Below are 19,512 nucleotides of genomic sequence, written 5' to 3' on the forward strand. Positions count from 1 at the left end.
CTGGGCCAAGCAACTTTTATGTAGGTACATACCATACCTAGCATGTTGAATACGGTAAGACAAAAAAAAAGCACAAAGTTGATTTCAAATAACTTTTGGGCAGGCTACTCGTATGTTCAGGAGCATAATGTTTTCTTTTTTCGGCCAGATGCAGCGAACAGCTAAGAATATTCTGACACAAGGTATATATAATTCAAAAAGCAAAGATGCTGCCGTACTACTTACGCCGGACATGCGTACTTCATGTCGCCAGGGTTTGCCAGTCCACGATAGGGGTAGTTTGTTTTGAGATATGGGGGTGAACAAGAAAAAAGCATGGTCGCTCAGCCACTTTCCAGAAGAAACACCGCCATTTGAACCACAAGGGTCCCTTAGCCACAAGGCGATGGATGCCATTCGACCATCTAACTGGTCATCTTACTGGTTATTCTAGGTACTCGTAAAACTCCAACCTACTCCTTACGGAGTACATAATAATCATAGCATGAAAAAAACCGGCCAATATTAATATGTATCTTGGACATCATACTTGTCCAATTATGACAGGCATTCCTCTCCGCAGGGACAAAGATAGAAATCGACGCACGGACAAAGGGAAAACATGGTGTAAGGGTAAATTACTCGCATCTCCGGATGCATTCGACTTTGTTTGTACTCATCCTATGCCGATCGCTCTGTAATATTGGAGCAGGTGGGATATGAGGAAACGATGTCCGTCTTGCCGTACATTACAGATCTTTACGATGAAGACGCTAGTGTATCATCGCAGGTGCTCGGGGAGAGCAGGGAATGCGATAGGGCGAAATAGGAAACTCGTGAAGATGCGCCCCATGCATGCCGTGTGGCCCGTCCGTTCGACCACCTAGAATGGCGGCCGTCAAAAAGATTTTAGCGTCGGCCAGCTGGCCTAAAGTAATGCAGCGCTGTGTTTGCGAGGTGGTAGTCAGACCTCAATGCATTTCTACTAAACTAATGGGCGACCAGTCAATCCTATTTCAGAGCTGCCGAGACGGCGATCAGGTAGTGCATACCTGTCCAACCATTCCCTGAGCTTGTATCGATTGCAAATCAGACACAAAAGAAAATCGGAGACGACGGGGGCCCAGGCCTTGAGCCAAGGTGTGTTTCCTTTTGTTGAATTCCCTAATTCGGCACGCACGATATTTGTGCCACCACCCAAACAGTTGCCACCATATCGCTGCTCTGTCGTGTCTACTTCTGTTTTGGGGTTTTTGCATTTGGGCTGGCAGCGGTAGCCTATCTACATCTACCGTATGTGCTAATCTCTACCTGAATGTTGGCCAATTTTCGGCGCAATGGCTTGGATTGAAGGCAAAACAAAGTCGATGTTTTACCTCTATGACGCGGAGGCTGACACGGAATGAATACCTAACCAGACTTAATAATACAACTCTTTTTTTTGTCTGTTTGACTCCTAGCTCATTTCTTTTCACTCTCCATTCTATCCACTTCATACGTGGCGGTTTCTGCACTGCAAAGCTCCGGATAATGCAAAGCCACCCGATGGCTGCATCGGGCTACTTTCTGGACGAGTGCATTTTGTACGGAGTAGGTAAACCAACCAGCCAACCCAAAAGGAGGCCGTTGGGATTGGCGGCGTCTTGTGCAATCCTCCCACATATCTTACCTAGCTGGGCAATCCATGCAATTCAATCCACGAGAAGCGACCAGATAGCCCTTGGTGCCATGTGGCTGGTGGACTCAGTGTTGCAAGAACAGCCCAACTCAAGATGTAGTCCATCCGATCCAAATCCGTGCGTGCTTGCGAGCTCATCTTTCATCATTGCTGTGCCTTGAAGTTGATACTTGTATGCTCTTTTTTTTTCTTTCTTTTTTTTCTCGTCAGCATGCTCTGGCCTCGCTGAGCATTGGCTCTGCTACTGTATAACATGTCCGATCGATATGCGTTCCCGTCTGTAAAGCTACTTACTGATGGGAAAAGAATCAGAGAGACGCAAGACACGTACAGAAAAAAAAACCTGTGATTCCCGCTCATCCCGCATCAATAGTCTCGCACGCCGACGAAACCTGAAGGCTTGGCTTGAACAAAAAAGTAATCAGTACGCTGGACTCTAGTCCCAATTTCCACAACCACCCTCGGCAGTCTGTCTGGTCAGGGTCTCCACTTTATCTCCAGCTGCAAGCGCCTTGTCCGCTGTTCCGCCCCGCCGTTTCGCTCGCATTTCAAAAAGCTGGGAGTGTGGTATGAAAGCGGATTAATTTTAGTGGCGCCTTGCCCCCAGTCTGCCTCCCCTTATCGAGCGGAGGTACCTCAGCACATGCAGTAATGTACCGTAGACGCCAGTGATTAGTGCACAAATACAGAATGTACCTCCCTTACCTACTACTGTACGGTTACAGTACAGCAAAACAATTAAAATGCCCAGCAAAGCCAGAGTTGGTCCCCTTCCCCGAAAGCGGAGCCTCGTCATCCACAAGGGTTCCCATGCCCGGAGACTTGATGACCATTCAATTCATGGAGCCCAGGCCAGCCCAGGTTGGCCATTCTGACCACCCGCAGCAAGCACGGCTTCCACCTAGTCCGGGTCCTTGTCGTTGCCAAACCGGCCGGGCCGCCTTTTTTCTGTTGGCCCTTGCACCCCCATAGCATAGGTACGTGGTAAGGTGGTAGGCAGGTAATAGCCAGCCAACCAACCAGCCCGGGTGACCTGACCTCGCTCTAATTCCCTGCTTTCCAGCACCTTCCCTTGCAACGACCATCCTCGCCCGTTGTGACGACTGACCTGACTCCGCGTAAGGGCGTCTTCCATAAATTGTCATCACCGCCCAGCTGACGATCTCTCCGCCTCTTTCACCTCTTTTTCCCACCTTTGTAATCATCACATCGTCCGATTTTGTCTGCTTTCTTTGGCGGCAACGCATACCACGCACATACACACCCACAAGCATTTATTAGCTTGCATTTCTCTCTTCCTATCCCTTTGCCACATCCTCTTTCACTCCCGTCGTTGACCGCAGCGAAGTAACCGAAGGGATCCCGCGCAACCACAGTACCTAAACTTACGATTCTGCGCATCGTCGACGACAACGCGGCACACAGTCTCTTCTTACTACAACCACAAATAATACAACACAACAATCACAATGGCCAAGCCTAGGTGCGATCTCGCCAACTGCAAGAGCCCCGCCCACATGGCCGGCGACTGCGGTTTCTGCAACAAGCACTTTTGCGGCAAGCACCGCCTCCTCGAGGACCACAAGTGCGAGGGTCTGGAAGACGTACGTGTACCCGACGACAAGTGGTGGCTAGTCGGCTTGTCCGACGTGCTGACCGACTTTATCGGAGATGAGTGCCTTGTGCTAACATGAGTCTTGTTGGACGAAACAGTGCAAGAAGGAGGCGCACGCTCAGAACGCAGCCCAGCTCGAATCCGAGCGCACCCAGGTCATCCGCGGCGTGTAAATGTCAACTCGAATAGACTTGACAAAGTGGCACTACGGACCATCATGCGCCCGAAAAGCTCTACACTCGAGCGAAAGATTTTCGATTACGGAATGTCGACGGGGACGATCTGTCGGCATTAACAGCTTGATGGAGTCGAAAGTCGACATCTGGCTGTCCGATCGACTACACTGTGCTCGAGATGCCCGCCGTTACACCCCCGCCATCCGCAACGTTTTGCGGACATGCGTTCAAAATGCATCGGCGATGCTCTATATTACTTGAACCAACTCTACAACACATACACATACGCAAGTCTTTGGTCTGATCGGGTGCAGAACCAGACTTGGACACGCTTGCCCTGCACTGGCTATGTGCACTGGCTCCATGACCGAGGGAACATACCGTTCTCCCTGTCCAGCAATATCGTTATCTCCCAAATCTGACTATTATGCAAGGCGTTTTGGGCAGGAATCTATGGACTGTTGATTAATCTTTTGTAACTCTGATTTCCAACTTTTTTTTTTTTTTTTTTTTTTTGCCGCTTCCATTTTAGTTATCTCATAGAGAAGCCATTGTCTTGATTCCCGGATCGGTTCTAGTTCTAGTACTTTCGGCATGGCGTCTGGCTCTGGACCTCGAAGAACGGGTCAAGACTGGACATAATTTGCAGCACATCCTTTTTTAACGTTTACGCCTTTTTGATAAATTTCCCGTGCCAATTTAGGACATGTCAGGGGCTTTGCATTTCATCCAGACACTCTTCGTGCCCCTGACAGCGAAGATATTGTTGGCCTCTTGTTTCTCCCTTGTTCAAGACGTCACTTTTGTTGTTGCGACTCCATCTGAGTTAATGACTTAGTCAGTCATCCACCCATTGCGCCAAGTACCCAGAATTTCAGGTCGGTATCCCGAAGGCAGCAGAGGGCCACGCATTGCGCAAAGTGTATGACTCTATCGTCATACTTGTTACTCCACTTTTTCCCCCATATTGCCACAGACCTGGTCTCGCGGCAAGCGACCAGTGCTACGTACTCTATTTGCATAAGGTAGCAAGGGTAGGTGGTTTTTAATAAATAATACGGGATAAAACCACCTGGGACTCTCTCCAATCTTGGGTGGAGTTTGGATCTCCGATATCGCCACAACTTCTCTGTGCGGCTACGCGGTATGGAGTACCACCGTATGTAGTAGTTTTGGCTTTGAAGCTGTGATTTAGGATGATAAGCCGCCCCTTTTCTTTCAAAAGATAGCTCGTTCTTGAGCTTGGTTCCAACCTTGATGGGATCACAGTTTCACGCTATAAAAAAGTTTTCGACTTGTGACTTCATTTATTTATTGGTTTACGCTATAACCTCCTTGCCCGCCGTTGTGTTCTTGCTGGTAGTGGTTGAAAACCCGTGACAGGAGGCACTTCATCAACAATCTCCTCCTTGACTGTGAGCTCCACCTTGACGGTCTCGACCTTGATCGGGGCCACATTTTCTTCGTCCTCACGTTTGAGGAGCACCTCTTGCTTCTCCACCACCAGCTCTTCTTCTTTTTCCTCCTTGACGTCTTCCCTCCGCCTGAGCCTTTCGTTGACCTTTTTCCGATCCGCTGCCCGGCAGAGACCCCTGAGGCCGAGCTCGCAGTCGCCGCACTTCCTGCCGACGGGCAGGCACACCGTCTGACCCAGCCCGACGAGCAGCCAGTTGATCTCGCGCCAGCGGTCCCTGGGCAGCCATGACTCGAGCGCGGCGCGCGTTGCCTCGGGGTTGTTGGTCTTGTTCCAGCCCCACAGGTTCGTGATGCGGTGGACGTGCACGTCAACGCCGATGCCCTCGACGCGGTTCCAGCCATTCGGAGCGGACATGCACAGGTGTGCCATTTTTGGCCCCACGCCCGGGAGAGAGGTGAGACCTGCGATCGTGTCGGGAATGTCCGAGTTATACTTGTCGCGGAGTATCACGGCTGCTTGCTTGATGTATCTGTGACAGTGTGTATCTCAATTAGCTTGTGTGCATGGGACGAGGTGGACAGTAGACAAAAAGAGTAAAGTAAAGCTATAGTAGAAAGTCCTGGAAGCCTCGAGGTCCACATACTTTGTCTTGTTGTTGTGAAAGCCGACCTGCCAGATCAACTCGTTAAGAAGCGCCGGCTCCACGGCCAACACGTTTTCCAGGTTCAGGCCGGGCGGTGCACCCTCCTCGAACGGGGGGAGCTCCTTCTTCAGCCTGGCCATGGCCACCGCGTTGACCGTGTCCTTGGTCTGCGAGCTCAGCATGAGGGCGACCAAGGTGTGGAACCGCCTATCGCGCGGCGAGGCGTCTTCAGACGCCAGCCTCTCGCAGCCCATCGTGTCGACGGCCGCGTTTGCGGCCGGTCCCGAAATGCGCATCTCCTTGACGAGCCCGTACATCTCCTCCCAGTCTGACGGGGGCTCCATGATCGTGGTGCCGGTGGAGAGGTCCGTCTTGGCGCGGGCTGGTTTGCGCTCGCGGCGGGGTTTCGTATCTTGCTCCTCTTCCGGGTCGGCCTTGACTTTTGTGGTCGTCGTCGCTCCCGGACTGGTCGGCTCCCGTTTTCGCTTCCGCGGCGCCTGGGCCGTAGCCCGGCGCGGTCGGTTGGTGTTTGTGGTGGTCGTTATGGCATCTTCAATGTCGGAGCCGAGTATTAAATCTGTGGGCTCATCTTTGACACTGTTGGGTGGTGAATCCGCGTCTTCTTGGTATGCGAACCGCGCGAGGGAAGCTCGGGTTGAGCGGCGCGTCGCGGTCGCGGTTGCGGCAAAGTATTTTGACGTCTCCTTGGAAACGCGGCGCGAGGTCATGGTTCGGATTGTGTGTGTTGGTTGGTCGATTGATTCGACTGCGTTGACCCGGTTCGATCCCCGATTTGTGGCTTGACCTTTCCAGCTTTCCCAGTACAAAAATCGATCTGATCTTTACCGTACAACGGTGATATCGGTGAACCCCGAATTACCCTTCCCTGTATTGATGGCCTTTGATCCCTGAACTTTTTTTTGGAGGTCCGGGGGTGGGTCAATCTGCAAGGACCCGGGATTCTTCTCTTTTCGGTACTACGAAACTACGGATTAAGAAGTCGGCTTAGACTTGGCCCATTCTGGCCATTCCCTCGACGTCACTGAGCCCGAATTTATCCACCCGATAATCATTACCTAAATTGCAGCCCTGGATCTTCCATCTCCAAAGTTACTTCCAACTTTCTGTTCTCGACATCAGCATCCGATATGTAGACGGAAAGACGGATACGCTCTCACAACAAGAAAATGTAAACCTTGTAACACTGCTTACTTCTTATATTACAATTATGGTATACTATTCAGTTTCTATCTCTTCTAAGTCTTGCGTCTCTTCTTTCGGATGTTGCATGACAAGATCTGGTCCTTTTGGGTTGTAAAGTTGAGTGAAGTTTAACATGTCGTCAATCCAAGGATAGTTTCAAGCTGACTCCCTGAGCCATCAATCATGTCAGTTATACCCTGGTACGAAATGAATGGCTATCCCGTTATGGCTTCTGCCGAGACTTTATTGGAGTGAAGTACATTAAGAAGTGCGAACCCGATGCCCGGTTATACTTACAGTAGGTATCTGCTTGCTTACCTACCTTAGGTAGATAGGTAGGTAGGTAAGGTAAGCAGGCATGCAGGTAATAATATTACCTAGTATGTAGATAAGAGTCTCTGGAAAGAACGGGGGTATACCAGCCAGTGGTCGCCGCATTGTGTGTCCCGTATCTTGGAGGTAAAAGATCATGTGAATTACATGCACTCCAAAAGCCTAAAGAATCCGACCCCAAGACCCAAGTAACACCACTCATCTTGCGAGTATCGATAGTCAGCATTCCATACTAGCGAGCGATGCGCCGTGTCAAGCAGCTTCTTTCTACTCGCATAACTACCTATCACCAAGACTCTTCATACCCGACACACTAGCAAAAATTAGACTTTTTGAGCCCACCCTTCAAACCTGAAGAAGACAAGGCCTCATGAGGAAGGTTTTTTCATAGTGTTCACTACTCAGCGTCCCCAATCACGTCGCGCAGCTCTCACCCTTCCCCTGGTAGCGTTTTCATGTCCTGTTCGCATCCTGCCCAAGCACCAAAAACCAAAGCCTATGACCGAGACGATCACGAAGATGGACACTAGAATGGCAGTTGTCTCGGCCGCCCATCCCTCTACCTCACGGCGGAAGAGCTTTTTCGTTGATATCTCGGGAAGGTACATTGGTTGTCTCGGTCGCATCAAAACAACCATCCGTGGCTCGTTATGTATAGTTGTTGGGCCGCTCCGTGGCCAGGAGCAGGTGACTGTTCTACCTAGTTTTCTTTTTCTTCTTCTTTTTTTTCTTTCAGGATGTTTGGTTTACTTTCAAGTATAGGTCATTCCCTCAGGATATAGTTTGGGAATGGATCTGGCTTAAAGATGGGCCCGCTCCTCTTTTTGTAACGACCACCCATGGGAATCACCATCCAGAACACAGCAAGACAGCAAGACAGCAACTGTTCTCTGCCGATCAACGCCTCTTGGATTCTGGACCACAGCAAACAGGTAAGGTATGCAAGCAGCATCACAAATAGTCTTGCTTATCCTCACTTGCGGTGGTTGTTCACCTGATAACACACCATAAAGGATTCGCCTCGAACATTGTCATTTCTCGGTTTTTTTTTTTTTTTTTTTTGAGTCTAAGGCATAGCCGCCCGGAAGCGCCGCTTGCGGATATTAAGAGCTTTCTGGTTAGACTAGATCGAGGCAGGGTACAGAGATTCAGGTGCCCTTTGCTGCCTTTTTTTTTCTTTTTTTTTAGTAATTATTCTCTTTTCAATCGTCGGTGTCGGCAAAGCCGCGATTGCTCGAGTTAAACAGTAAACATCTTACTGGCAAAGCCTAGCTAAAAGCAGAAGCAGTAAAGTAAAATGTTGTCCAAATACAGCTTAGCTACTCTTTTGCATAAAGAAGTTTTTAGATAGACCACTTTCTTATTTGTAGCATTATACTAGAAATAGCAGTACAAAATCCCCAAGAATAAACACCTACTTACTTTATTCAAAAGAAAAAAAGAAAAGAAAGAAAAGACCAAACCAGAACCTCGTATATAAGCAAATTGTCCCTCTCTCCAGCTCAGGAGAGCTACACTCTTTTCCTTTTCTGCTATCGCACAGATCTATCTTTTTTTCACACTATTACACTTTTTCATTACCAGTCATTCGTTTGAATTTACACAGACTCGTTTTTTAAAATGCTTCCTTCTTTTTTCATTCTTAGTTCTCTTTTTGTGTTGCCGGGTTTAGGTGCCAGCGTCTCCAACACCAAGACCAACAGCAACGCCGCCACCCAGAATGCCAACGGACTTAGAACCCATACGTTTTATGGCTCCTCCGTACGTCTACCGTTCGGTACTGCTGCTGATCCAGAATTAATCAAGGAGTACGGGGGTTTTACTATCGAACTTGCCGAAAGACTAAAAAGTGAAGGTCGGGATCGAGTCGGATTGGGCGCCCATTCTTCCAACGTCCTTATTGGCAACAGAAAATATTTTCCAAGGGAGAATGTGTATGTTTACGAATTCGACAGCGGAAATGACCGGCTTTTCCGTGCCTATGATGCTCACCTTACCAACATTCGCACCGACTATGGGAGGATCACACAGCCGTCTGAGCAGGTGAATCCTTTAAATCTGAATCATAACGCAGTGGAGATGGCAAAAACGTTCCAAATACCCATTGAAGAAATTTTAGGAGCATGGTATATTGGGCCGGAACGTGGTATGTTTTGGTGGCAGAACATGGAATATGGTTCACAACCGGACCTCTGCGATGGGATACTGCCTCAACAAGAAAAGCCAAAAAAAAGTCACGATTCGGCAGAGTTGGTGCCCTCTTTGGTAAAAAGAAGTCCGGATCTGGCGATCCAAGCAACCCAGCTCGGCGCCAGTAATGCTGATGCTAGCACTGGGGCTTGGTCCCGAGGTGAAAAGATATCGTTTGAGAGCGTTTCATCGGCCAGCCTGCAGCAAAGCTTTTTTTTTTTTTTTTTTTTTTCTTTTTTTCTGTGTCATAAACCAGGAGGTCTTTGGGCTGTCAGGTTCCAGAAAACATCGTAACATAGGTGGAAAAGGCCGAGTATCATGTCCTGGATAGAATTTTAGGGATGCTGAAGGGGTCGGCACGCTGTCCTGCAAAATCAATCACTTATACTCGACTCAGTAAATGGCACTGGATGGCGTCGCGTCACCTATCGTCTCAGTCAAGTCAAGGGTAAAACAAAACAACAGACACGCTTCAACTGCCAGTGAATATGCCACTCGTGCACTTGATTCATGTTCTAGAACCCTCTCCTCTATTAAATAAAGTTCGTGTCACGCAAAAGCCGTTGCCACATACAGAATATCGACGAGAAACCAGCTTAGTACACGTACATCAACGACGACCCCCGTTTCCATTCCTTTCTTAGGTATCGTATCGTCTTCTTCCTTTACATGAAACCGCTGTCAGCTTCCTCAACCCATAATCTTGCCAAGTCCCTGGCGACACCCAGCCTCAGCCTCTTCAGCAAATCATCTGCCCTGCTGTTCGCGTTAAAACCACTCCTCCAGTCCCATCCCTTATTGCTGATAGCCGCCTTGTTCGCCAGCGACGATGATGACATGCTACGACTCAGCTGGCTCGCAATGAGGGAGCTGCCGCCCAGCACGTACGAGCTGCTTGTGCTTCCATCCCCACCGACCGTGCTCTTCCGCATAAGATCCATCGGGTTGGAGCCCTTCAGGCCTGGCATCGATGCCAGTGTCAGCTTGAAAAACTCGTCGCAGGTTGTGTAAACTGAAGTTGACTTGATCGCAGCCAAATCCTCAGCAGCTTTTAGCAGCGTGTCGATGTGGTCCAATGTGATGGCCGTCTTGGCACCTGGTTCGATGACTGGACCCTTTCCGGCACTGGTATCTACCAGCGCGGTAGCCTCACCAAGTAGCGTCAACAGGAAGTCCTCGCTGACAAGTCCGTCACGCGATGGATCATATAACCCGCCCCGAATGTTGTCGTCAGAAGCTGCTATGACTGCCATGAGCGCGTCTGCCGCCGCCGCACGGCGGCGGTGAAGTGGCACCGCGGTAGTGTCATCGTCGCGTATCTCGTAGAACCTCCTCAACGTCGCATAACCACTAAGCATCTTGCCCAGAAGTTCGGCGGCTTCAAGGTCCTGCTTGGCAAACTCGGCAAGGGTCTCGTTACGATCGTGTACCAGTTGTCGCAAGTGCTCATCAAGTTCGGACTCGGGCGGGAAAACCGTAGACTGAAGGAGAGAGTATGATATGAGGAGGTTCATCACCTCGCGGACCTTGTTTGGTCGATGGGCCAATGAGTAGTACCACATGGCTTGGCCATAGCTGTGAGATTCGCGCGCAAGTGCGTCACCAAAGTGCTGCAATATAAGCTGTTAGCCACCTCTCAAAACGTTTCACTCGACAAAATAGGCTCGAAAACTCACCTCTGCTGTCTCCTCAGCAAACTCGATCATGCCAAGGTTGTTAAGCAGTCGCCAGACCTTGTCCACGACGGGACCAGCATTGGCATCTACGTCGGCCAAAAGAGTCTTCACCAGCTCTCCTATTGTGTCCTCAGAGCGCTCCGATGAATCCATACGGCCCAGAACATGTATGGCGAGCTCCCAGCCATCCATGGTCGTTCCTGACTTTGTCGAAATCAGTGACAGCTGGTCCAAGTTGACCAAAGCCTGAGCATATTGAACCAAGGTGTTATCTTTCATTCCATCCAGCTCATCTGGTCCCCTAGGGTCCAAGCCGAGGACCTCGAGATCGTTAATGTCAAGGTCAAGGGCGCCGAACACAGAGACGGGCTGGTGTGCCGGCAGCCAACCACCTAACGTTGCAATCTCAGCCACGGCAGCCGCCACAGGGAGCGACCATGACCTCAGAATACCAATGAGACCTTTGGGGTTGTCCTCGAAAACGCACGCCATGCCGACCTCGAGGGCGCTGTTGGAGTTTACCTCGAGGCCAGAACTAACAGCACCCTGAAATGAACGGGCGAGGCGATCGAGGTAGTCCTCCGAATTCGCAATGCGTGGTGCTGCGGGCACCAACATGCGCGATCGAGACAGTGACAACGACTGTGACATGCGCATGTCATTCTTGCTATTCAGGTCGCGACCTTCATCCCACCATCCAAACATGGCGACTGTTGCCTCACACCAATCCTGGGAGACCTGAACAATCCTCTCTTGTGAGCCGAGGATTATGTCAAAGATTATGTTGATGTTTTCGTAAATATCCCAGGGGACTTGCGACTCTGCCTTGCGAGCCATGCCCGCCATCGATCCGCGCCCAGAGTCTGAAAAGTCAGATGCGCCCAACGACTTTTCCTTGCCTTCGGCGAACCGTCTGAGCGCATCCAAAGCACCCTTGGCTCGAACGCGAAATAGAGTCCAGTCACTGTTCCACAGATCCCAGTCATTGTCTATGCCCGGGCATGCCTCGAGGATGACACAGGTCTCGTGGATGGCCCGAAGCACATTTGACAAGGCCTGACCCGTGTAGGCAAAGCCGCTTCCTTTCTTCACTTGGTCGAAACCTCCGTTCCGGAGCAAATTCAGGGCATCTGCTACACGACCCTGGAGGATGTTCATAAAAACAGTCTGCCAGAATAGCGTGTGACATGCCGGTGAAGGCCTGTAGGTCGATATGTCCTTTGTCTGGTCAGGATAGAGGTTGTGGTTCTCACCAAGCCATTGGAAAAGGACCTCGGGGAGAGGGATGGGTTGTGACTCGTCAGACTCCAGAGATCGAGTATGGTGGACCTGCAAGGCCAACCCTGCGAGGTATGCAGCATTCTCGAATGATGCTGCATTAGGACCTGGTCCAATGCCTGCAATATGTTCCTGCTCGTTCTGGGGCAGACCGGCAACGTACTCTGACCACAGCGAGACCAGGTGGCTAGAGGTACGGGCGAGAGCGGCATCCAGCTTTTCCACGTCATCTTCGGAGCCGACTCCCTCGGTGTACAGCTGACTGACCAAGCCATCCGTTTCCAGAACGAGTAATGGCGGCTCTGTCAGCTCGGCATAGCCCATCTGCTCTGCCAAGCTCTTGGCTACTGGCGCAAAGTTGAGCTCTCTTGCGGCGCGCCCATTAGAACGCATGGCAGAGGCACGGAAGATGCCTTCGGCCTCTCGTCGCACACGGTCATTGATTGCGGGTGTCATCAACTCCATCAGGTCGGACTCGTCACCAATGCCGGCATGTTGCGGGGTGCCATTTTGCCCCATGCTCATCCACATGTCGTCTCTGGCACTATCGCGGACGGCTGTATCGTTGCCTCGCCCCTGGAATTGATTCATCCTCGCATAATGCCGGTCTACGTAGTCTGTGTCGTCTCCCTCAGCATGCTCACCTTCGTCGTCGTCGTCCTCTTCTTCGTCTTCATCATCATCGCTGTACTCCAGCCCAAAGCTGCGAGCGGTTGGGAGCTGCTGTGTATCCTCCCCCTCGTAGTCTTCTTCGTCCTCTTCGTCCTCATCTTCCTCGTCCTCGTCTTCATAGTCATCCATGGCCACCTGTCGACTAAGCCTAGAAGGTTGTCTCTCCTTGGTGCTAGTGACCGATCGTCCCAGCGGCGAACGTGTGCCCCGAGTGAGAAGGTTCTTCTTAGGTATCCCTCCAGAGCTGCGATTGCCAAATTTGATGGGATTGACAGGCTTCTGACCCGTGACGCCTCGCATGATAGAACTGCCTAGATAGGACGCCGATGGGGCGCCAGCAGGTGTATAGCTTGCAGCTGACGAGGGCGGCGGTCCAGCGGGCGTGGTTGAGGGATTGCTGAAGTTGAAAAAGTTTGATGTCCCGTGCCGATCGGGAGTGGAGGGCGGCAAGTTCTCGTCATCGTGAAAGCCGGGCATCGTGAAGTCGTCGGAACAAACGAGGATATTGGCGATGAGCAAGTTGTTTTTTTTTTTGGTTTTATGTCGAGATACTATGCCACAGCCGATTGCTATCTAAGAAACATCCCTATGTCATGGCGACCGCAGTGATGCATGGGGTTGTTTCGGTTTGCGGCAGAATGTGAGCAGGATGTGATGCTACAAAGTACCAATGCTTGTAGTTGGTTGCCGGTTTCGATCGCAGTTGAAGGAGACGCGACTTTTTTCCCAAGCTCAGATTGAGCTTGTCGCGCCGACGCAATCCCTGCAGCAGGGCACTTCTTGACGGTAGGACCCATAAATACTACCCCACCAAGTTCCAGCGGCCGTCGCGACAGTGACGATTTACTTCTACTAGCTTACCTAATTACAATTTAGTTCCACCTTGATGAACAAAGGAAAAGCATCGTGGTTCAAGCAGATTATGGATGGAACCCTGCGATATACATCAATTCTTGGAAGCAAACGATGCCACTGGTAGATCCTGTCACAATGTCGACGCCATCGACGCCCGCGAAGGCTATGGGCAAATCGCTCCCAAACACAGTCAAAGATCCTTCACCACCACCAAAAGCTGGCAGCCACACCCGCAGCCCCGTCGAGAGCCCCAGCAATAGCTACTACATAGCTGCTTCGATACCTGCGCTGCAGCTGCAGATATTCGTTCTCCTCTGGAAGCGTTTGGTCGATGACCCGGTCGCAACCATGAGCCGTTTGATCTTGCCTGTGATGGCATTGATTCAGGTCTTCTACGCCGTTGTCCTTCTCCCCGTTGCAGGCTCAGGCAAACAGTGGCGCAAACCGAGGCCAGGCGAGAAGAAGAAGGCCCAAGGCGGGGAACCTAATATTGCGTTGGTATGCTTGGATGTTTTTCTTCTTCTCCTTTTCCCCTCATGAGTTATGAACACTAGCTAATTGCTTTGCTCAATTACAACTAAAGGCCACCCTGCTCTCCCTTCTTCTCACTCTCATCGCGACTCCGCCTATTCATGCACTAATGGTTCTATTCGGCGCGCCGTTCCTCACACACGCGCCTCACACTTTCTTGTGTGCGCTGAATCTCTCACTGCTGACCCTGTTTCCACTATTTTATACCCGCGGTGCCGAGGCCAGCGCCTGGCGCGCACTGGCTGGATTCACTGCACCCATCGACGAGAGTGTGGGAGGCCTTGTTGGAGCATGCTTTGGTGCGTGGCTGGGAGCCGTTCCCATCCCTCTCGATTGGGACAGGGACTGGCAGCGTTGGCCTGTGACTGTGCTGACGGGTATATACGTGGGCTACGCGATTGGGTCCTATGGTGGCAGGACTCTGCTTAGGATTAGGGGCTACAGCGCCAAGAGGTCTTGAGGGCGAACTCGAGTGCAAGTGGCTCGCTGTTCCCCGTTGCATTCTGCATGCATGGGCTATGTAGGGGCTGTCCAAATTATTATGAGATGCAATCACTCGGCCGTTTGAATTCGCTTAGAAGTTGGCTTGAGACAAATCTCCCTACCAAAAAAAAAAAAAAAAAAAGATATGTATATCATTTGGTTTTTAAAAAAAAGTTCTTTGGGGCAGCATTGTACAAAATCAAGACTGAGGTGGGAACTGCAAAATATAGCCAATAATCCAGGCAGGGTCCATGTATAACATTACTAGTATGACATGAAAACGGTTGGCTTGATACAAGCTAGTTCCTTCCATTTCTACTACGCAGTTTGCTGGGTATTTTGGATACGCATCATCCTGCGTAAGCCAATACACGTATTGCTTTGTGTACTAGGCCAGCTGCCCGGCTCCTCCTGCTTCACCCCTTTGCCTCTTGATCCACATATCAAGTCTTCGTTCAAGCATGAACACTGCCTTAGCAAGTCCGCTTGGAGCAAGCCCTGACAACTCAGCTGCAAATAAACTGTTAGTCTGCGTACTGGACTTTTGATTCAAGAAGTTCATTAACATACCAGCTTTGCTATAAAATGCCCTAGCGGTTGGCGGGAGATCGTCAATATTGCGCCAAACCCAGTGCCTAGCTCCAAAAATTGTCGTCACAGAGTCCTCATTTGCAAAATCCTCAGGAAGCTGTAGAGTCATTTTGCTATGAATTTCTAGCAACCTACTGTCCAAAGCCGCCTCATCGGGGTTCACGGGTCTGGTTTCTCTTTGTTGCTCCTGAAGGGGGAAAAGACCGGCAAATCGCCCCAGTTGGCTGGACCTTTGCGGGTCGATCTTGACCTGCTGAAACCAAGAAAGATAATCATCTGCTTTGGCTGGACTTATAGTCCAGGCATCTTCAGAGGTCAGCATTTCAATATCCCATCGAGAAAGCGACTCTTTTGGCGCCACGTCGAACTCCTCTCTCCATTGCTGCCAGTCAATCTTCAGCAAAGGTAATGAAAAGTTAATCTCGCTAGTGCCTCGACGAACGTCGTCAAAGGGACAGATCAGCTTGGTGACCATGACTATGCATGATATCAAGAAGACATCGGGGTGATCGAGTAGTTGCACTCTTCGTTGCCCGACCGGAAAAGTAAAATCCACATTAAGGAAGTCGACCATCTCTTGAGTAAAGGTGTATATCTCGGCTGTTAGGGCCAAGGGTTAGAATTTTGGTCCGCATATACTCATTCATTTCGCTAGGAATCCAAGCTTACGCGGCAGTGCTAGCTCTTTAATGTATTTTAAGGTAAGCAGCTGTCTATTAAGAGGCGGAAATGTCATTCTGTAGAATTTGTGAAAGGACAAAACCAGCCCGAGGACTGTTTCGTGAAGCTCTCCACCCGAAAATGGAGCAGATCGGGCCGTAAGTGCCTTTTGATATTGTCCAGGCAGACGAGCCCGCATCTCGCGAGGAATTTCATGGATCTACAAAAAACTCAGTTAGTCAGGGCGAAGGACAGCAAATGACACGAAAGCCACATGAAAAAACTCACCGCATCAAGATAAATGATATGATTGTTCTTGCTCCAACCAAACAAGTCTCCGACCCTGACGGGCAGCCGCATCAGCAAGCAGCCCAGGTAACAGAGCCCCAGTGTATCAATCAGCCTGGGGAGAGACCTCTTGACTCCAATCTCCGAAGTCCAGCTCCGCGCCCTTGAGCTACCCCTCGTGCCCGTACCCGACCGGTCCGTCCGCCTGGCTTCCGACTCCCCGCCGCTGCTAAACATCTTCGTCTCGCTGCCGTCGGTCTCGCTCCTCTCCCCACCCGGCTGGAGGTCCTCATCCCGCTCCGCCTCAGAAACGGTCTTGAGCCCCTCAATGTTGCGCGTCCTCAGGGTCCAGAGGTCCCGCACCACCGTCTCCAGCTTGGGCGGCAGACCCCGGTCGTGCACGAGCCAAAAAAGCTGCTTGCGGAGAACGAGCTGCAGGCACTGGAGGTACAGCTCACGCGACGCGTTTCCCGAGAGCATGCGCGAGGCCTTCTCGCGGACCTCCTTCTCCTTGCGAGCCACTGCGCCCTTCTGCCCGAACCCATCTTCGTCTTCAAAGTCATGTTCCACGAAGCCCTAAGAGGAGTGTGGTACCGACAGAGGTTGGTTGGTGAATATCAGGTTTTATGTGGAGCGTGACCATCGTGATGAAAGATGAATTTGGGACCCGCGTTACCTCTATCTCATGTCCGCGATCGCAATATCGGCGACCGTCTTCCGAATACCATCTCTTTGATGGGCACTGCTCGCATGTCTGGCCCTTGGGGAATCTGTGATAACTGCGCCGTCCCGACATTGTTTCTTGCCAGTTACAAGGTGCGGCGGCGCATTGACAGATGGGTCGTCCAAAATGTTGTCAGTGGCGAATGAGATGGAGAAGTGAGATTCTGTAGTCGAACAGTCAACCAGTCTTCTTCTTTTCTGAGTCGGGTCAACACAAAAGGCATGAATAGGTAGGTGGGTCGAAGCCTATCTTTTACCCACAGTCCGTCACGGCAGTGTTCTACTAGACTAGACCTAGAAATGGAATTTTGGATCTAATTAGATCCAGTTTACTGCCGCTTGTCCACAAGGAAAATAAAATTTTCAACGACATGGAAAACTCTTCAGAACTGGGGATAGTTGACAACCTCGGCGGTAATTACTCATTGTTTTTTTTTCTCCCCTGCAGAAGTCACGTTCTCAAGATCATTATACACAATACATTCAAATCAATCCACGGAATAATGCATACATTGGCTAGTAGTCCCACCAACCTATCTTTTAAGTTCTTCAAAGAATTTTTTTTAGTCAGGGGCTGAGCCTGTTAAACTGACTAGGACCTATATTACCCATGTTTGCGTCGGACAGATCACAATGGATAACACAAGGGACGCAATTGTGAACTTGTGCGTAACATGTCCCGTCGCAGTGATTTCTTTTCCTTTATCGTCGCTTCGTAGAATGACAAAGAACACGCCAGTGTCGTAGTAAAATTTCCTTCCCATTGGTACCAGCCTCAGCAACCCAGTTGAGTCACTCAAAGTTTGAGCTGGACGGCGTGGCCACTCGAAAATATCATGACAGGGAATCCGCGGATGCGCTGCTCAATTACTTGGCCTGGGTAGGAACCTCCTCACCCATAGCCTTGGTGACGACGATAACTGCGCACACATGTTATCAGTATCTGAATCAAATGAGTGGGCTGCGCTAGGTTGGATAAGTAACCTACAGACTTCCTTGTTCTCGTCTTGCTGCTTAAGTTCGTGAAGGCGGCGAATCTCCTTGGCAACCTCCTCGGCCTTGTCAGATCCCTCGGGGAGCTTAATGTCCTCCCTCATCTCTCCGTTCGAGTCCATGAGCTGGAGGAAACCGTCACCCTCAATGTCGATCTACGCAAGAAACAAGTTTGTCAGTTAGTAAGCCCAGCAATATCATCCCTGAATTTCCAGACATCTGTTCCTTACAAGCTCAAAGGTCTCGTTGGTGACGTTGGGAACGTCCATGTTGTGGGTGGACGGGGAGAGATCTTCCAGCTTCTTGTTGGTGAAGATGTCGATGGCGACCAAGTGGACCTTGGCGTGACCGTGCTTGCCGGTCTTCGAGGTCGACATGTCGACGATCTTGCAAGGACGGCCCTTGATGACGACGTGACCACCCTTCCTCAGTGCAGAACACTGCATGGGGTAGGTCGTCGACGCGCCGGCGTCGGTCGAGTCGAAGGTGTGCTCATGCTGAAGATTCGAGATAAGAAAGAGTTAGTCACTCCGTTATAAAAAGGCAATGCGCCACCACCAGTGCTTCGAACGCGGAACAGGTGAACCATGATGAGGCGCTGGAGCCCGCCGTGTCGTCCCAGGTGAGGTCAAGCGCGGTGTCGCACACACTGAGAGGGCAGGCGGTGTTGTTGTGTTGTGCCCCAGTCACCTCGGAACAAGTAGAGCCGCGCACAACAGAACAAGCAAATCATCGAGTGACGAGAGGGGCGGCACCAAAACCATGACCGTTTTTACTAACCTGCTCGTCAGACATCTTGAAAAATCGGCTAGGTAATGCTTCGTCGAGAGAGTGAGAGAGAGACGAAGGGCGAGATGCAAACGGCTGCGACAACGAGACGAGGACGCCCGGATGATAGAAAGGATGAAGAAAATGTGGAAATAGTCGGGGGGGAGGAAGTTTGAGAAATCAAGAAGGGTTTTAAGCAAATTTTGGAAAATTACTAGGAGGGAGGCAAAAGACAGAAGCGGGCGGGGAGGGGTCGAGCGACTCCTGTCGGGTGCGTTGCGTGCCAAAAAGCAGTGGGGAAAGATGTGGGGTCGAGGGGTTACCAATCTGATGGAGATCTTTGGCTGCGGCGATTGGTTGTTTGCGATTCACTCCAAGGGCGCCGTGAACAATTGACTGCTGGCCTGTAAGAGAGCAGCAGTAGAAAACAATTGACGGGTGTCATTCAACTTGATTGTTCTATTCAATTGGGCGGTACAATTGGAGCCGGCCGTTGGCAATTTTCTCCAGGCTGCACTTTCTTTCGTAGCTGCAGGGTTTGAGAGAGCTTCCCCAGCTCCCGTGCCGCCGTCCAAAACATGGGAAAACACTCGCAACACAGACTGGTAGGTATCGGCGAATATCAGCTTGACCGAGCGAAAATTCCGCTTGCCATCAAGGCACCTAGGTATATGTTGATCCTTCTGCCAAAAGATACCGAGCACGAGTTGAACATTTCAGTGCTATATGGTCAGTATGAGGACATAGTTCGTGCGCTCCC

At 50.7% G+C, this 19,512-nt stretch overlaps 7 protein-coding genes across 7 annotated transcripts; 3 read left to right on the top strand and 4 right to left on the bottom strand.

Moving 5' to 3' along the window:
* Positions 1-3,126: 3,126 nt before the first annotated feature.
* Positions 3,127-3,445, top strand: MGG_13236 (uncharacterized protein; the record flags this gene model as incomplete). The annotated part of the gene is made up of 2 exons (XM_003711812.1): positions 3,127-3,261; positions 3,371-3,445. 2 exons carry the CDS (start codon positions 3,127-3,129, stop codon positions 3,443-3,445), a joined length of 210 nt encoding a protein of 69 aa, XP_003711860.1.
* A 1,292-nt stretch (positions 3,446-4,737) lies between these two features.
* Positions 4,738-6,474, bottom strand: MGG_06014 (DNA repair protein Ntg1). Its single transcript, XM_003711813.1, has 2 exons — positions 5,509-6,474; positions 4,738-5,394 (listed from the first exon to the last, which is right to left on the bottom strand). Exons 1-2 carry the CDS (start codon positions 6,234-6,236, stop codon positions 4,773-4,775), a joined length of 1,350 nt encoding a protein of 449 aa, XP_003711861.1. The 5' UTR covers positions 6,237-6,474; the 3' UTR covers positions 4,738-4,772.
* A 2,190-nt stretch (positions 6,475-8,664) lies between these two features.
* On the top strand, positions 8,665-9,528 carry MGG_16737 (uncharacterized protein; the record flags this gene model as incomplete). The annotated part of the gene is made up of 2 exons (XM_003711814.1): positions 8,665-9,190; positions 9,491-9,528. 2 exons carry the CDS (start codon positions 8,665-8,667, stop codon positions 9,526-9,528), a joined length of 564 nt encoding a protein of 187 aa, XP_003711862.1.
* Positions 9,529-9,711: 183 nt separating this feature from the next.
* Positions 9,712-13,596, bottom strand: MGG_06016 (uncharacterized protein). The gene is made up of 2 exons (XM_003711815.1): positions 10,911-13,596; positions 9,712-10,844 (listed from the first exon to the last, which is right to left on the bottom strand). The coding sequence occupies exons 1-2, from the start codon at positions 13,335-13,337 to the stop codon at positions 9,900-9,902; spliced, it is 3,372 nt and encodes a 1,123-aa protein (XP_003711863.1). The 5' UTR covers positions 13,338-13,596; the 3' UTR covers positions 9,712-9,899.
* Positions 13,597-13,726: 130 nt separating this feature from the next.
* On the top strand, positions 13,727-15,040 carry MGG_06017 (glycosylphosphatidylinositol anchor biosynthesis protein 11). The gene is made up of 2 exons (XM_003711816.1): positions 13,727-14,213; positions 14,299-15,040. The coding sequence occupies exons 1-2, from the start codon at positions 13,827-13,829 to the stop codon at positions 14,704-14,706; spliced, it is 795 nt and encodes a 264-aa protein (XP_003711864.1). The 5' UTR covers positions 13,727-13,826; the 3' UTR covers positions 14,707-15,040.
* On the bottom strand, positions 14,809-17,488 carry MGG_16738 (uncharacterized protein). Its single transcript, XM_003711817.1, has 5 exons — positions 16,945-17,488; positions 16,269-16,844; positions 15,990-16,200; positions 15,300-15,920; positions 14,809-15,239 (listed from the first exon to the last, which is right to left on the bottom strand). The coding sequence occupies exons 1-5, from the start codon at positions 17,062-17,064 to the stop codon at positions 15,118-15,120; spliced, it is 1,650 nt and encodes a 549-aa protein (XP_003711865.1). The 5' UTR covers positions 17,065-17,488; the 3' UTR covers positions 14,809-15,117.
* On the bottom strand, positions 17,419-18,986 carry MGG_16739 (eukaryotic translation initiation factor 5A). Its single transcript, XM_003711818.1, has 4 exons — positions 18,765-18,986; positions 18,215-18,481; positions 17,980-18,139; positions 17,419-17,911 (listed from the first exon to the last, which is right to left on the bottom strand). Exons 1-4 carry the CDS (start codon positions 18,777-18,779, stop codon positions 17,859-17,861), a joined length of 495 nt encoding a protein of 164 aa, XP_003711866.1. The 5' UTR covers positions 18,780-18,986; the 3' UTR covers positions 17,419-17,858.
* Between the last annotated feature and the right edge of the window lie 526 nt (positions 18,987-19,512).

The sequence above is a fragment of the Pyricularia oryzae genome, chromosome 3 (assembly GCF_000002495.2).
Source record: "Pyricularia oryzae 70-15 chromosome 3, whole genome shotgun sequence".
NCBI lineage: Eukaryota > Fungi > Ascomycota > Sordariomycetes > Magnaporthales > Pyriculariaceae > Pyricularia > Pyricularia oryzae.

Coding starts and splice junctions, on each gene's coding strand:
- MGG_16739 (XM_003711818.1), bottom strand. Junction 18,140..18,214: donor CCAACGAGACCTTTGAGCTT/GTAAGGAACAGA, acceptor TTTCTTGCGTAG/ATCGACATTGAGGGTGACGG. Junction 17,912..17,979: donor AGACGAGAACAAGGAAGTCT/GTAGGTTACTTA, acceptor ATGTGTGCGCAG/TTATCGTCGTCACCAAGGCT.
- MGG_16738 (XM_003711817.1), bottom strand. CDS start 17,064: ATGTCGGGACGGCGCAGTTATCACAGATTCCCCAAGGGCCAGACATGC. Junction 16,845..16,944: donor ATCGCGGACATGAGATAGAG/GTAACGCGGGTC, acceptor CACTCCTCTTAG/GGCTTCGTGGAACATGACTT. Junction 15,921..15,989: donor TAAAGAGCTAGCACTGCCGC/GTAAGCTTGGAT, acceptor TGGCCCTAACAG/CCGAGATATACACCTTTACT.
- MGG_06017 (XM_003711816.1), top strand. CDS start 13,827: ATGCCACTGGTAGATCCTGTCACAATGTCGACGCCATCGACGCCCGCG. Junction 14,214..14,298: donor GGGAACCTAATATTGCGTTG/GTATGCTTGGAT, acceptor TTACAACTAAAG/GCCACCCTGCTCTCCCTTCT.
- MGG_06014 (XM_003711813.1), bottom strand. CDS start 6,236: ATGACCTCGCGCCGCGTTTCCAAGGAGACGTCAAAATACTTTGCCGCA. Junction 5,395..5,508: donor TTTCACAACAACAAGACAAA/GTATGTGGACCT, acceptor ACACTGTCACAG/ATACATCAAGCAAGCAGCCG.
- MGG_06016 (XM_003711815.1), bottom strand. CDS start 13,337: ATGCCCGGCTTTCACGATGACGAGAACTTGCCGCCCTCCACTCCCGAT. Junction 10,845..10,910: donor TTGCTGAGGAGACAGCAGAG/GTGAGTTTTCGA, acceptor CTTATATTGCAG/CACTTTGGTGACGCACTTGC.